Below are 15,466 nucleotides of genomic sequence, written 5' to 3' on the forward strand. Positions count from 1 at the left end.
AAAATTGAGTCTGATCAAAAGAGGTGGTCTTTGTTTAGATCAAACTGATCTAAAGCACCAGATCGATCGCAGTGTGGAAACACTTTGTTGTATAGTTCACACTTTTGGAATAGCATTAAATAACTGAAGAAGAAGAAGCAGTGGAAGCGACTCACAGGATTGCTTGTGGTCTTTGCCTCCAACTATATTATGTTAGACAAGAAGGACCTTCATTTTACTGGTGGTAAGACTGTTATGATATTACAGTAAAACAGGTTGATTAGTCTTTAAACGGAAATAAAGAATAAAGAAATAATTGAAAACAGTCAATATTAGTTTCATACAATAGCACATATTAAAATACACGCCTATCTACAAACACATCAATGTCAAGTATAGGTATTCACAGCCCATATAAGTGATGATGACAGGAAGTATATGTGTCATATCCAGTCTAACCAAATCAAATGTAAACAATGTAACAGAGACATGAATCTTGGTCCTTCGTCCCTACTTTCCCCTCTGCAGAGAGAGCTGGTTCAGTGCCTCGAGACTGGCCTCATTTACCGGTGTGCCAAGCAATGTGTAGTGGCCCTTACGATGTGCACGGTGGAGATGCCTGACATCATGATCAAGCTCCTTCCCGCTCTTATTGTGAAGCTCACCCACATCTCTGCCACTGTTGCCATGGCGTCTCCTATGCTTGAGTTCCTCTCCAGTGAGTACCAACAACTTTTCTCAAGAACCTTTTCTTTTCATTGTTTCTTTAACAATCAATGTTCAGTGCTCAAGGTCAGATCGTCACGTCAGATTTCCACAGAACCAGCACAAAGTGGAGTTGATGGATTTATCTGTTCTTTCCTCCATTCTGTGTCATAGCTCTGGTGCGCCTGCCCCATCTCTATGCCAACTTTGTAGCTGAGCAGTATGTCAGTGTGTTTGCAATCTCTCTACCATACACCAATCCCTCCAAGTAAGTGCGCGCACACAGACACACACTCACATTTGTACTTCTATCTTAGAGAGGACATTGATTGGCATGATGCATTCCCTAGCCCCGAACCTTACCCATCAGAACTAAATACCTAAAACAAAGTCTTAATCCTGAAACAGGGTGTTAAAAGTTGGGCAGAGAGTGAAGACTGGCCAAAATGTCCTCACTCTGTAGGTTGTAGGCTCAAATGGTCCTCACAAAGATATCTGTACAAGTGCACACTCACCCAAAAATATGTATATTTCTTTTTTTTATCCTGTCAGGTTCAACCAGTACATTGTGTCACTGGCCCACCATGTGATTGCTATGTGGTTCATACGCTGCAGACTCCCCTTCCGCAAAGACTTTGTTCAGTACATCACAAAGGTTAGTGCTGCTCTGTCTTTACTGACTTTATCAAAGCTTTCAATTTTATTATGCCTCTTAGCCATCAACAGCAATGGCCTGAGTCAGCATGTTCTCGGGTTGTCCATCTGTCAGTACGTCCCGTTATCTTGAGCACGATATGTCATGAACCCCATGAGAGAATTTCTTCAAATTAGGTACAAATATTCACTTGGACTCAAGGATGAACTGATTAGATTTTGGTAGTCAAGGTCAAAGTGACCTCACAATGCCCAGTTTTTGCAATAATTCTAGTTTAGAAATATAACATTAGCAAAATACAGCCAAACTCACAACTTCTGCAGTTTCTCACCCAGAAGCACAAACAATGCATAAAGAAATACATAGTGGAAAAATGTAATATTGACAAAAAGAAAGAAAAAGCTAAAATCCTATGCGGGAGTCAAGTAATGTAATTTCCCTTCATCCAAGCTAATATTTTTCTCTCTTGCTGAAACATTTATTAAATAGTTCACCCAATTCAATCGCCTTCATGTTTTATTTCTGTCGTCCAGTCATTGTCAATACCTCTTAATACCTTAATAGTAATTTCGTAATCGTGCTTTGAATCAATTGTCATTTGGGGAAATAATGGGGAAAATTATTCTTATCTTCTTGCTAAGAGTTACATTAGAAGTGCTTTACCTCTCATGCTCCTGTTCTGAATAAAACTGGGGCTGTTAATCAGACTCACTATGTCTGGCCAATAGGTGGTCCAGCACAAAAATCTTTAGAGCCACAACTTTTAATTTTTGCACATTTTATAACCAAGTCTGTGACCCTTATACCCACAATTTGGTCCTTTGTTTTGAGATTTGCTGCAGATTCTATGTGAAGTCTACCTACAGTAATTTGTGTAACATTTTCCATTCACCTCTTGTCCCCAGGGTTTGCGTTCCAACGCCCTGCTGCCATTCGATGACGGACACGAGCAGAGTCCATTTCGTGCTCGAAGCACCAGCCTCAATGAAAGACCCAAGAGGTAAAACTTATGTTCACACTAACACACTCAAACAGCTGGAAGTGCTGACGTACAATCCAGCAGAACAGCAAACTGACCACGTGGTAATTTTTGTGTAAGAGGGTTGGTGTTGCCAAGGTAACAGGGGACTCAGTATGACTGCTGCTGGTTGAAATGACTCCTCTCTGGTTGCCATGGTGGTCATTAGTTCATTTGGTTTATGCTTTGTCACATTTTATGTGTTCAATTTCTGCCACAATTTGAGTTTATATTTTATATTTTATTTCTCTTCATTTTAATAACACACAGGGGTGGACAAAATAACATGAACACCTGTATAATGCAACATCATTTGTCATCAAAGGAGAAATTCTGATTAAACTCTGGTCGTTTCTGAGGCTGTACAATTTAATATGTTTTTATATTTTTTAGTGGATTGTTTTATATCGTCCAGGTGTTTGTGCTACTGTGCCCGCCCACGGCTTGCCCATGAGTCCCTGGCAAGCACAGACTGGGATCAGTTTTCTAACCTGAGGCGGCAACAACTCCAGCCAATCAGAGCGCAGTATGGGATTAAGGTGCTGAGGGACAGAGTAACACAAACTCAGTGCAGCTTATATTGAATGCATTGGGGTCGTGTAGGATAATATGGTCAGGCTCCTGATCACAGGATGGCAAGACGTGTAGTGTGAACTTAGCTTTAGCCTTTACTGTTTAGACAATGGTGAATACAGACATAAAAACACTGAGAGATACTCTGCCTTAGACAGGGAAATGTGTAAGGAAGCCATAAGGTGTTTCTCAGCGACTCATCTCATCTGTACATGAAAATGTCTGTCAGCTTTATGTTTCTAAATCGCGCTAACATTGTATGATATCATCACTTCAAGTATCTAATTAAAACTTAGCGTAGGTGATCACAGAGAGAAGGGACAGATGTTGGCTGTTAATTATGACCTGGAAGCAGTAGTGTTGATGAGGTTCTTATCCAATTTTTCCCTCGTGTTTTAAAATATATATTGTGATCAATCATTCAGTTAAATTTGATTTGCTCATCCCCACATGTCTTATTTTCTGCCTTCGAGATTCATGGTAGCTTATTTCCTCTCTTCCTCCTCTGTTGTTCGGTTGAAAACGTTTGAGGAGATATTAGCGCAGCCTCTGTTCACATCTTCTTTTAAATAATTTAAAAACACATTGGGTCCCATCCCTTTCCAAAAACCTCATAACGCCCTTGCTGCTGTTGCAATCCAGCACACTCCCTGTTCAGTGTCTTATATTGTGTTATCATTTATTCACCCAGTGACCCTGTCCTTGTGCTGCTCATTGTCCTCTGCTGGGTTGGAGCTCTGCATGTCAGAGTCCTATTGGACCATTTAAAGCATTTTTTCATATCGATATCGCTACTGGTTTTATGATTACATTTGGAAGTCTCTAAAAGCCTCTAGAAGGATCAACTTTTTACTAAGTGTAGTATTTTGTAGATTTATTGAGTCCTGTCTTGCTTTGCTCCAACCCTCAGGTTTAACCCACAATTCATTTTTAGTTGGATTTTTTTTTTTTTTTTTTTAACCTCCATGATTTCAGGCCTGTGCTGAGTCCATCCCTACTGTTCTACTTCTCCTGTTCGAGTCCTTGGCTTCACTATGTACCTGCTCTGTGAAATAATGTTTATTTTGTTGCTCTCCTGAATACTTTTTGTGCGTATTTTCTTTTTCTGAACAACAGAAGCCATTTTACCCTCTGCTGTAGCTTTGTCTGTTTCCTTTTGTTTGATGTTTTCTCTTTTTCTTACTTCGCTCTCCTGTAATCTGAATCATATTGTTCACTGCTGTTAATTTTCACCTTGTTTTGTTTTTCTTTCAATTCTTCATTCGACCCCCCTCCCCTGCCGCCTGCGATTGGGTGCTTCGTTGTGGTTGTGGTTTTGGGGGGTGGTCGTGTCACCCTGGAATCCATCCTAATTTGCTCCTGACCCTTCCCCTCTCTTCCCCTTTGGCCTTTGTGGCCCTGCCCCCTCCTCCCCTCCCCTCCTCTTCCCTACCCATGTTGTGTGCCACTTGGCATTCATGCTCATGTTGCTCTGGGGACGAATCCCGCTGTCTCCTCCTCACGCCACACTCCCTCCCTCCCCCTACACTCCCCATACCACTTCCACCCTAACCGCCACCACATTGCCACCCGGGCCCCTTTCCCTTGCCCCTGGCCATGGGTACTCATCACCACCCAGTCTGCGGGCGGCAAAAGTGGCGAGGGCAGCAGCGGCGGTAGCCAATAGCAGCAGCTCTCCTGTTAAAGAGCTGAGGGACCTGTCAGCCATGGACGCGTTCCGCTCCCGCAGCATCAGTGTCTCCGAACATGCGGTCCGCAGGTTAGAGAAGAGCCTTCCGGGTAACAAAACAAAAAACTAGAACAATCCAACTCGTTGCTTCCTCCATGGGATGGTTGAGGGTGTAGGCTCATTGTCATGTGGGTCCGTTGGGCGGCTTTGGGTGGTTTGTTGCCAGGGACACCTGGAGCGGGTGGTGCATGCTACGTTTGTGTGTTGACCCTTTTGGTTTGTTTTGGGCTGCGATCATACACGTGCTGTGTAAAGGTTTTGTCTCGTGATTTGCTTTTGCATGCGGTGTTCGCAGAAGACATCAGAAAACATCTTGACCCATGTTGATGCTTTGCTCTTTGATTTTGCTCTAACACAGATTGTATTTTTTGTTTGATTTTTATTTGTGTGTTTGTTTTGCTGGGTGATTTGCTGCTCAATTGGCCTAGTAACAAATAGAAGGGCAGGAGGGCCGGCTCAAAGCACATGTTTCCACAGTAATGGGATCGTGATTGACAACAACTACATCCAGTTACTCTGCCTCCCTATTCCTGGTGGGAGGGCACGACAACAGCACAACAGCTTTTTTTGCTTGCTTGATAATTCTTTTGTTTTTTGTTTTGCTCCACTCACAATTAAACACTGCTGCTCTAACCATGGCAATCTCTTTAAGTGGGATTTAAGGACTCGCTGGGCTAATGTGAACTTTGAATGCAGTTTGATCACAGACTCAAATCATTCATAACAATCCCTTACCTTAATACCTTAACGCTTATCTTTGCTACTTGAGCGATTGACAGATGTGCGACCTATCACTGCAGTTGGCTGATGTTGCTCCAGCGTCTCACTCTTACATTTTTTGTACTGCTCCTGTCCAACAGATGGCAGTAAAAGCCAAGCTGTGTAATTTTTGACACACCAAACTCTTAAATAAATTTAATGTCAGAGTGAAACATGGAACTTCATGAGCTTAAACCGCTGCAGTGTGGATCTGTTTGACTGCTTTAACTGCTAAATGGCTGCAAATCTGCTTCTTTTGTCTCAAATGGTTGGTTTTTACGTCTCTTGAACGGCAACTCCTGAGTGATGAGAAAGATTGAAGCCTGTCTCTTAATGGACACTGGTTTCACCTTGGACAACATGACCTTGTTTTAAGCTTTAAGGTGTCAATTCGGCCTTCTTTAATAAACACATTTTTGATGTGAAATCAATCACCTACAGGTTTTTAAATGATACAAACAGATTGACTAGTGTATCTGCACTAAAGATAACAAAGAATTGAGTTTCTATGCTTAATTTATATTGTGAAAAATCATGGAGTATAATGGATACAAATGTAGTAAAGACTTTTGAAAGCATTGACACAATGCAGTGGTGAGTGGGTCATGTTGTCTGGAATATGTGTCCATTAGACATTGAATTGAAAAGTGAATTATTGGCAGTGTACGAAAGGTAAGTAGAAAAATGTGTCGACCAGTTGTCTGTCCATGTGCTGGGACTTGGTATGAGTGAGAGATGTCCTCTTGTTGACAAGTCATCTGAAGCCGAGATGTATTCTGTCACGATAACCTTCCCCCTTTGTTACTGTTCAGGATGATGCATAAAAACAGCTTCTGCTTTCAATACTTGCCCACTGTGATAAACGGACACATCTCAGCCGGGCTCAGTCGTCCTCGATGTTGTTGCAAATAGCTTATGTTGAGTGTGTTTACGTCTCCGCAGCGAGCCAGCGTGGCTTCCACTTCAAGTCTAATATCGCTCCAGTCCTGACTGAGACTGATGTTAACATCTGTAAATGTGCTTTCACAGTGATTTGCACGCAGCTATGATTGTTGGAACCAGAAAGGTGTAACCTGCTCTACAGTGAATACTGATGGAGGGATTTAGATTTGTCTGAGACAGTAGCTGTAGCTGAAGGTTGAACACATGAGCTTCAGCAGCCCCCCCCCCCCCCCCCCCCTTCTGGTTGCCGTGCAGTTTAGTGACCATGAGAATGTGTGACACCGTCGATCCCTTCCACTTGCTTCACAGAGCTGAACGACATTTAGGGCGACAAACATTGTGGTATCACTGCTCAGGTAGCCACTTATACCAAGTCCCATGTGTGTCTTTGTTTTTCTGCCTGATAAAAAGACTTATGGTGAAGAAAAAAATTGTGAATGCATGTGTGTGGGTATAGAGAGTTTTGTTTTGCATGTGATCGAAACAGAAATGTCCATTTGGTGATCTTTTGTTCGTTTTTTTCGTGTTCTGCATCCCTCTCATTTCACCTGTATACCAGAGCTTGCATGTCTCTGTGTGCACGGATTTCATGTTAGTTATCAACCGACTGCATGCTCTCCTCTCGCTGCTCTGCCTCTCGCTGTTGTTAAGCCCTCTCTCTGTTTTCTGCCGTAGGATGCAAACCTCGACCACCACGTGCAGCCTGGGCTCCGCTGATGAAAATGCGGCGTCTCAGGCAGACGAGGCGCTGAAGACCGTCCACCTGGAGCTCACGGAGACCTGCCTGGACATGATGGCACGATATGTGTTTTCCAACTTCTCCGCATTGCCCAAGAGGTTGGCAAGAGCTTCTTTCCATATGTCTGTGTGTGTTGTGTGGTTGGTACTTTTTTGAAGTGTTGGAAGAACTGGTGGAATAAGAGAGAGGGTGTGGCGGTGATAAATCTGGCTTTGCTCATAGGTCACCCATAGCGGAGTTCTTGTTGGCAGGGGGTCGCAGTATGACCTGGCTTGTAGGCAACAAGCTGGTGACCATAACAACCAGCGGAGGGGTCCGAACACAAGCACTACTAGGCCTGGACATGGCTGAACGTCTGGGAGGAGGAGGGGAAATGACCAGGTCAAGCATGTTCACAAGCACTTGCACTCACACGATGAAATAATTCCCCTGGTATGTTTTTGTTTTGTTAAATCGTTGTTTCTCTTTCAGGTCAGATCCATCTCTACACACCCGAATAACCAAAGAGGCTCCAGCCAAACTGGAGTCCCAGTCAAGCCAGCAGCACACCAGAGCCACACGCATACGGGTCCGCTCCATCTCAGGTACAAAATAAATATCCACCCTGGCAGGATATTAATTCTTAATACTTAATACTTAATACTGTGTATAACTCATTATTTACAAATACAGCTGTAGTTTTTGGTATAGAAGAGTACTGTCCAATGGTGACAATTACTAAAATACCTCTTTTGTATAATAATTGTGCATTATTAAGCATTTTGTTGGTGCCGTTTTCCCAACAATCCATTCGGTAAAATAGCTTTTCAGACAAGCAAAATGAGCTGAATTGTCCTTTCTGCTGTCTTGAATTTAGAAACAATCAGGGAGCTTTTATCCTCTCTTTTAGTCCCAGTGCATCCCTGTCTGCTCCATATAGATGTGTTATGTAAATGTAAATCAGTGGCATTCTTTTTCATTCTATCGGGTTGTTTTTTGAAAGGAAAATGGGATGCCAAAAATCATATGTTGCTGGGACATTCAACACATTTGTTTGAACTGTGTCTGCATTTTTTTTATTTGCATGTGCATGTGATTTTCGGAGTGTAGTTTTTCATTGGCAATGGTGGTGAAGACAACTCCCACCATTCCAAGCTGCTTCACAACATCATCAAACTAGGTCCTTTGTCATTGTTTTGATTGAGGGAACCCTAGTGGCTGAAGTTACATATTCAATTATGTCTCTCTTTTTGACTTTGTCTGTCAAAATAAATGTGAGATATAATGTCCTACTTTTCTGTCTGCTTCTTGCAATTCTTTGTTATTTTGCTGCGTTTTAATGTTTTATTACAGGTGTCCTTTGTGATTAAATCAGATTACCTTATATTCCAGGTGGCCACGCTCTACGCGCCGGTCCTGCTCAGAGCCTCAGTCCTCTCGTGTCCCCTTCTGAGGGCGAGTTAGCCGCTCCTTTCTCTCCCTCGACCGGTCCCACCCTTGATGGCCTTGGTCCTCCCTCCTCCATCTCTGCGGCCCCATCGACCCCCCCGCCTCTCAAAGACAACCCCAGTCTGGCTGATTTTGTCCCCATACTCACACAGGGCTGGGCAGAGATCTTCATCCGGAGGCCGTCAGGTACATCAAATCTGAGATGCCATAGCATGGCTGTAGCACAAATTGTTCAGTTTAATACATATTACCTATAACATCAGTACATCGGTTAGTGTGATGAAATGGTCAGAATCCCTGTTGTGGTCCATTTACAGCAGTTTAGTGTCTGTTTGTGTTTCTCTCTGTCGTCACAGGTAACACAAGCTGGCTCATGTGTCTGGAGAACCCCCCCAGCCCCTTCTCCTCTGAGCTCGGCAACATGCCTCTGCAGGAGCTCTCCACTGTCCTGATGTCGATGGAGGGAGTGAAGGAGCCTCCTGCCCAGACAACCAGCGCTCCCGCTAGCACCGCTGCTCCCGCGCCGGCGCCCGTCTCAGAGCCCCTGACCCAATCACTCAGCGGCGCCGCAGGGAAGGCAAACCTGATCCAGCGCTCCAACACTGGTGAGTGACAGTCTGAGGGGAAGTCTGAATGATCAGAAAGTTTGAGATTAGCTTTTATTTTTATGGGTGTGTGTAAGTAGTTGTTCAGGTGAGTAATAATGTGCTTACGATCATAAAATTGTCATTGTATATATCTGTGTAATAAAGACAATGGCACATCCGGACTAGTTAGCCACAGAGCATAAAATCCTAATTAATGAATAAATCGAATGGTACGCATGAAGACACCCGTGGAGTCTGCATGACTGCCTGTCCTTGGTCCTCTCAAATGAACTGAGATAAGTGCCAGATTGTGTGTAAGTACTCTATTTGAACCAGAAGGTGATCAATAAATAAGTCTGGATTTATTCAGGTCACTGTTCATCAAAGATCACCGATCTTACAGGTAATTGTTTTATGAGTTAAATGTCTTGTTTTGCCGAACCCACAGTCCTGTGCATTTGTGTATTTTCTTTCTGCGGATCCACCTGCTTCATTTTTCAGCCGGGCCCATCTTTTTCCTTCATTCTTTCTTTTTTTTACAAATTTGTTTCCTCATTGCCTTCGAAATTTCCCTCCTCATTCTGATTGGTTTGCTGTCATGTTTATTTGTTTCATTTTCACCACCATGCTGGTTGGTGACTGGCTGTGGTCTGTAATGTGGCGTCATGCACCACCAACCTGTCGTCTGGTGTGCCGCCTGCAGTGGGTGGCTTTCTGTGGTCTCAGGGTCTGGGCTCTGCCCCCTCAGGCCCTCCAGCCCCGGGCAGGTTGCACAGGAGCATTTCCTGGGCAGGTACTGTCCACCTCGTGTGAGCCCACATCTACCCCCCCCCACCCCCCCCCCCCTCCAGAAAACCCCTGGTGTAGTGTATTTCTTCTCACTTGTACAGTTCTGTAATCACCACATGGTTTTATAATGTCCATATTATATGGAAGTTCAAATTTATTGATCGCATTGCTATTTAAAGTGTGCAATTGAAAGACCAAAATATTGTTTTCAAAATTAAATACCCTAAAAGAACAGTTATACATTTTGGAAAACTTTCTGGTGAGAGTGAGATCGATTGAAAAAACTCTTACCTGTCTGTCCACAGGCTACAGCCAGGAGACAGTTAGCTTAGCTTAGCATTTAGACTTGAAACTATATACCACGTCTCTGCTTCTTCCCACTATCCAGAAATTAAAATATCTTGTGCATGAATGTCACCAAATTGAAATTGTGTGTCAAAGTCTGTGCGATCGGGGGATGAAGCTATTGTTGGGATGTCCTGTCAATAAATGTGCTTGGCCAATCGTGAGTCAGTCTCAGCTGTCAATCATGGCCTTTCACCTAGTTTTTATAGCATCACAGAAACCATCTTGGAGATGAATTCAATGTGTAAAATGTTTTTAACATTAACATAGAGGAGGTGGGTTCATGATCTATACTTTCGCCCATCTTTATTTACAGTCTATTTGGAGAAACTTTTGAACTGTCTCTATTCAAAGTAACAAAGTTTGTCTAACAGCAAATTAACAGGTTATGGTTTAATATAGGATTATGTGCTCAGCTATTACTTGGCTATATGCTCCACAGTGCTCTAGTGTCTCCTTGCTCCAGCTTCCTATTTGCCACACAGACAGAGAGAGTGGCATTGGTGTCAGTAGGAAAACAAATAAGGGTGTTCTCCAAAATGTTAAACTGTTCTCTTAGTTTGAAGTTAGACATTATCTGTAAGAATTTCTTCTTTTTTAACCTCCATTGTTTCTGAAAAACTGTGCAAGTGAAGAACGTTTCTGCTTTACCCATCAGTCTATTAACACGGGGGGGAAACACGCCTGCACTCGGATTAATCAGTCCAATGACTCCTAAAAAGTGGACATGATTCATTTTTAGTCTGCCTCCATGATTTATTTGTCCGTCCCAATCATCCTCTCTAACTCTTGTGTGTTTTAAATAGACTCAGGTCGACCGTTTAAACTTTGACCTTATTAACAGGAAAGCCCAGACCTCATCTAACTCTGCTGCTCCTCCTCGTCTTACTGGCAGAACAGTAGGACATTGAAGACGATGTCAGAGCTGCAGCTTTAAAGGCCAACGTGTGTTGGCTCCTTCTTCTTTGTCCAGTGTGCAGAGAGCATTGGGAGACAGCAGGAGTGGAGGGGCCTGGTCTGGGCTGCTGTTGCTATAGTTGCAGCTTGTTTGGGCTGCGCTTTTCCTTTTAGGATTAAAAACGTGCTCCTTCTGCTGTATCGCTCTATAACCAACAAGCCCACCAAACAGATGCATGCGCCTTGACGGAAATCAAGTAGAAGAAGCAGTGATGGATGAATGCTGCTTACTGCATTGATCTTCTCTGTGTCTCTGATCACAGTGTTTGTTGGTTGGATTCACTCTTAGTCATGATCTAATCTGTGTGTGTGTTTGTGTGTGTGTGCGTGTGCGTGTTAGAGTGTGTCTGTGTTTGCCTGGCTGCCTTTAGAGTTTGTTTAATCATGTGGATGCATCAGATTCTATTTCCTGTGACTATGACTAATTTGACTTTTTATCTACTCAAGTTTAGATTTTAGAGAGAATGTGTGATTGTATGTAAAAATCATTTCTGACAGCTGTGGTGAAGTCTTTCCACATGTGTATATGTTTGTGTTTTTCTGATAGTGTAAGTCAGTTTCCATGTGTGTGTATATAACCCACATGGCTGTTGCTGTGTACTGCTGTAGAATCTGTGGTGGTGCTGGAGGAAGGCTCAGGGGTCGCTGCAGCACACAGCCCGTCCGATTGGCCGGAGAGTGAGGAGTTTGAGCCAATGACCTCTGATCCCATCTTCATGTCTGCTGACAAGTTCACCAAGACCCCGCCCCCTGGAACACTCAGCAGGGTAGGTTGTTGGCGCAAACGGAGCAACACATTCAACATACCCTGACAGGATATAAAGAAAACATCACATGTGCAAGTGAATAATTACATATTAAATATGTTTTTTTTAAAGTTTATCACAGCTTCTCCAGCATTTAAGCTGTTTTATCATCAGCTGATGGAGTCAAAAGTCATCAGGTTTTCTTTTGAAGCAAGTTTTTCTCACCTTTGCTGCTGAACAAAATCCCCACTGCTACACATTAGTGAATTTTTGTTAGAATCTTATCTCTTTAAACCTGCTCAGCGTCATGATGTCATCATTTAAAGAGCTTGAAATCTACTCCACTTATTTCCTTTCTCCTCCAGTCCTCCTCCACCTCCAGTCAAGATGACGAGAAGTCGACTCTGGAGGAAGTAAGTGAGGGAGCGATTCCCATCGATCAGCCCACCATGGGACCTTCCACACCAGGCAGCCAGGGGCCCGAGCTTCCCTTCCAGAGTCATTCTCCGTCCCAGGGTCACGGCCTTAACAAGTCCAGCTCCTCCCCGGAGCTCCAGACTTTACCTGAAGCCTTCGCCAAGGCTGCTCTGGAGTCCGAGAAGGTGCTGGCAGACACTCCCAGAGTGCCCTTGGATGGCAAGCCTCAGCAGCAGCAACCTCACTTTGAGAAAGATAAGGTGGAGGTGAGCGTGGGAGGAGACGTTAATGGGCCGGGAGGCCAGAGTCAAGGCGCTGAAGGTCCTGCTGTAGCATCATCTCAGAGTGGAGGGGCAAGGATGAGGCTGGAGTTTCCAGCAGTGGTGCCACAACCTGGACCCATCTCCCCCGGGGGAGGCCACCGGCCCCGGGGTCACACCATCTCTGTCTCGGCCCCCTCCTCCAGGAGGGAGAGGAGGACAGACAGAGACTTGTACCACAGTCGGCCAGGACCCAGCAACACAGAGAAGATTTCTGGACTGAGTCCCAGGTACTCCACCATTAATGCAGGACATTGCTGCAGCCTCCGTCCTCCGTCACTGCCAATTCACTGATGTAGTAAACTAATGTCTGCTCAGTTGGCAAGTTTCATAGTGGAGCTCTGCCAGTGCACAACATTTAATTACAGTCCACAGCCAACGTTTACATTGAGAAGCTGTTTGAGATGATGAAAAATGACTGGTGGAAATGTTACTGCAGCACATTCTTCACTTCTTCAAGAACCTAATCAGTACATTGGTGGATATATTTAGATTTTCATTAAATATCTTCATTTTTATAAATATTTATCAGTGAATGATTTTGTATGAATAACACATCTCTTGGGTTTTAAATGTCAGACAAATACGTTACGATGTGACTTATTACTTTAAAAGAGAGAGTGTGTGTGTGTGTGTGTGTGTGTGTGTGTGTGTGTGTGTGTGTGTGTGTGTGTGTGTGTGTGTGTGTGTGTGTGTGTGTGTGTGTGTGTGTGTGTGTGTGTGTGTGTGTGTGTGTGTGTGTGTGTGTGTGTGTGTGTGTGTGTGTGTGTGTGTGTGTGTGTGTGTGTGTGTGTGTGTGTGTGTGTGTGTGCTGAACACTGTTTCTCTGTGTCTTTCTCTCCTCTAGCTTTGTCTTCCTCCAGCTCTACCACTCTCCCTTCTTTGGGAATGAGGCCAACAAGCCGCTGCTGCTGCCTAAAACTCAGGTTGGTTGACCTCTGACCCGACTCACCTGATCTCTGCTCTACAGTGTTGTCACCTCGCTCATGTTTTCATTGTCGCTTATCTATCTGATAGTTTTGGCTTTATTTATATTATTTGTAACATTTTAGGAAATCTTAATGAAAAAATATCTGATATATTTATTTGCCACATGGGGATGAAGGGTCATCAGCTTTGACAGTGATGGGCTCTCCGAGTACACTTGTAGTTTACGACCTCTCCTCTCTCTGGCAGGTGATCGACCGAGCTGTGAAGGTTCTGGACCAGATGCCTCCTTATGACACCCACAAGATCGGAGTGGTGTTTGTAGGAGCTGGTCAGGTGAGAAGACACGGCCCTTGACGGTTGTCTTAATTCACAATCACCGCCGTTCTTGCTAACTTCTCACCCTCATCCCCTTCACACTTTTCAGGTTAACAATGAAGTCTCCATCTTATCAAACGAGTACGGCTCGAACCGCTACGCTGCCTTCCTAACAGGCCTGGGCAAACTGATCCATCTGAAGGACTGTGACCCCGACCAGATCTTCCTCGGAGGCCTCGACCAGTACGGGGACGACGGGGAGTTCACCTACTGCTGGCATGACGACATCATGCAGGGTCAGTGCACATGTGACCAGGGAAATAATGTCTACTAATTAATGGTGGTTATTTGTCCTCTGCTGCCAGTTTGCTCTTTTTGGTTTGAATGAAAATGTGTCTCTGCAGCGATCTTCCACATTGCCACACTGATGCCAAACAGGGAGAGCGACAAGGGCTGCTGCAACAAAAAGCGTCACATTGGCAACGATTTTGTCATGGTTGTGTATAACGACTCTTCAGAGGAATACAATCTCGGCACAATTAAGGTAGACGCACACGCAGAAGCAAAAAAAAAAAGAAATCGAATCGAATATGCATTCAATATTTATGTTTCAGCTCCAATGTCTCTTCTCCTTTTTTAGGGCCAGTTTAACTTTGTAGAAGTCATTATAAAACCACTGGATTTCGAATGTAACCTGGTCACCCTCCAGTGCCGCAAAGGTGAGACATCCAATTTCTCTCATCTTGTCCCTTGTTGCTGTCAGTTTTGTTTCACATTGTTTTGTTATCCTGTTCTCTATTTCAGACCTCGAGGGCTTAGTCGACACAACAGTGGCAAAAATCGTTTCAGACCGCAACCTTCCACTCTTAGTCAGACAGATGGCTCTGCATGCGAATGTAAGTCTTCCCCTTATCGCTGTCTAACACACACACACAGGCACACGCACACGCACACACACACACACAGTCAGTTCACTCTTCTTTCTGTTTTGTGCAGATGGCCTCTTTGGTGCACCAGTACAGAGCAAACCCTTCAGATGCGTATGCCTCGAAGTGGCTGGCGAGATTACGACACATCAAGAGGATCAGGACCAGGGTGAGAACAACACAAACAAACTCAATCACTGTCACGGGTTGTTCAGATTCTCATTCTGAAATTGCATCTCTCTTTTCTCTCTGCTCTGACTCTCAGGCACAAGAAGACATTCAGTCTCGCTCGACTCCGGGCATCTCGCTGACCCAAGGCCACACTCAGCAGAACAAGTCGTTTCAGCAGAGCAGTCAGGCACCAAACCCTGAAGCCTCGGGGCAGAGAAAGAGACTTGTATCAACAGTGGACGATTTCACAGATTTTGTTTGATTACATTTCTTACCCTGGCAGACGCAAACACACAAACGCCTGCGCACACACACATGCGAGCATGCACTCATGACCATAGACAGGGTGTGTTTGTTTGTTAACATGTGTGGAATAAAAAGTGACCATTGACAAAATTGGAAGTGTTGCATTGTGCCCTGTAGACAATAAAGCAGC

The 15,466-nt window shown here is 44.2% G+C and overlaps 1 protein-coding gene across 8 annotated transcripts in view; it reads left to right on the forward strand.

Moving 5' to 3' along the window:
- tsc2 (TSC complex subunit 2) overlaps nucleotides 1–15,426 on the forward strand; it is a 27,841-nt gene extending 12,415 nt beyond the window's left edge. For 4 of the 8 annotated variants that reach the window (XM_062387481.1, XM_062387484.1, XM_062387482.1 and 1 more), the window contains 21 exons: nucleotides 508–697; nucleotides 859–952; nucleotides 1,237–1,339; nucleotides 2,245–2,339; nucleotides 4,549–4,689; nucleotides 7,036–7,197; nucleotides 7,322–7,480; nucleotides 7,571–7,683; nucleotides 8,471–8,713; nucleotides 8,884–9,132; nucleotides 9,818–9,907; nucleotides 11,815–11,972; nucleotides 12,317–12,918; nucleotides 13,536–13,614; nucleotides 13,865–13,951; nucleotides 14,043–14,229; nucleotides 14,338–14,477; nucleotides 14,574–14,652; nucleotides 14,738–14,829; nucleotides 14,930–15,028; nucleotides 15,125–15,426. In XM_062387481.1, the coding sequence (XP_062243465.1) occupies nucleotides 508–697; nucleotides 859–952; nucleotides 1,237–1,339; nucleotides 2,245–2,339; nucleotides 4,549–4,689; nucleotides 7,036–7,197; nucleotides 7,322–7,480; nucleotides 7,571–7,683; nucleotides 8,471–8,713; nucleotides 8,884–9,132; nucleotides 9,818–9,907; nucleotides 11,815–11,972; nucleotides 12,317–12,918; nucleotides 13,536–13,614; nucleotides 13,865–13,951; nucleotides 14,043–14,229; nucleotides 14,338–14,477; nucleotides 14,574–14,652; nucleotides 14,738–14,829; nucleotides 14,930–15,028; nucleotides 15,125–15,292 (3,330 nt within the window). In that variant the 3' untranslated portion in view covers nucleotides 15,293–15,426. The remainder of the gene's footprint in view (nucleotides 1–507; nucleotides 698–858; nucleotides 953–1,236; nucleotides 1,340–2,244; nucleotides 2,340–4,548; nucleotides 4,690–7,035; nucleotides 7,198–7,321; nucleotides 7,481–7,570; nucleotides 7,684–8,470; nucleotides 8,714–8,883; nucleotides 9,133–9,817; nucleotides 9,908–11,814; nucleotides 11,973–12,316; nucleotides 12,919–13,535; nucleotides 13,615–13,864; nucleotides 13,952–14,042; nucleotides 14,230–14,337; nucleotides 14,478–14,573; nucleotides 14,653–14,737; nucleotides 14,830–14,929; nucleotides 15,029–15,124) is intronic. The other 4 variants (XM_062387485.1, XM_062387486.1, XM_062387487.1 and 1 more) reach the window with 2 other exon arrangements.
- The last annotated feature ends 40 nt before the right edge of the window (nucleotides 15,427–15,466 follow it).

This window comes from Platichthys flesus, chromosome 5 (genome assembly GCF_949316205.1).
Source record: "Platichthys flesus chromosome 5, fPlaFle2.1, whole genome shotgun sequence".
In the NCBI taxonomy this organism is placed as follows: domain Eukaryota; kingdom Metazoa; phylum Chordata; class Actinopteri; order Pleuronectiformes; family Pleuronectidae; genus Platichthys; species Platichthys flesus.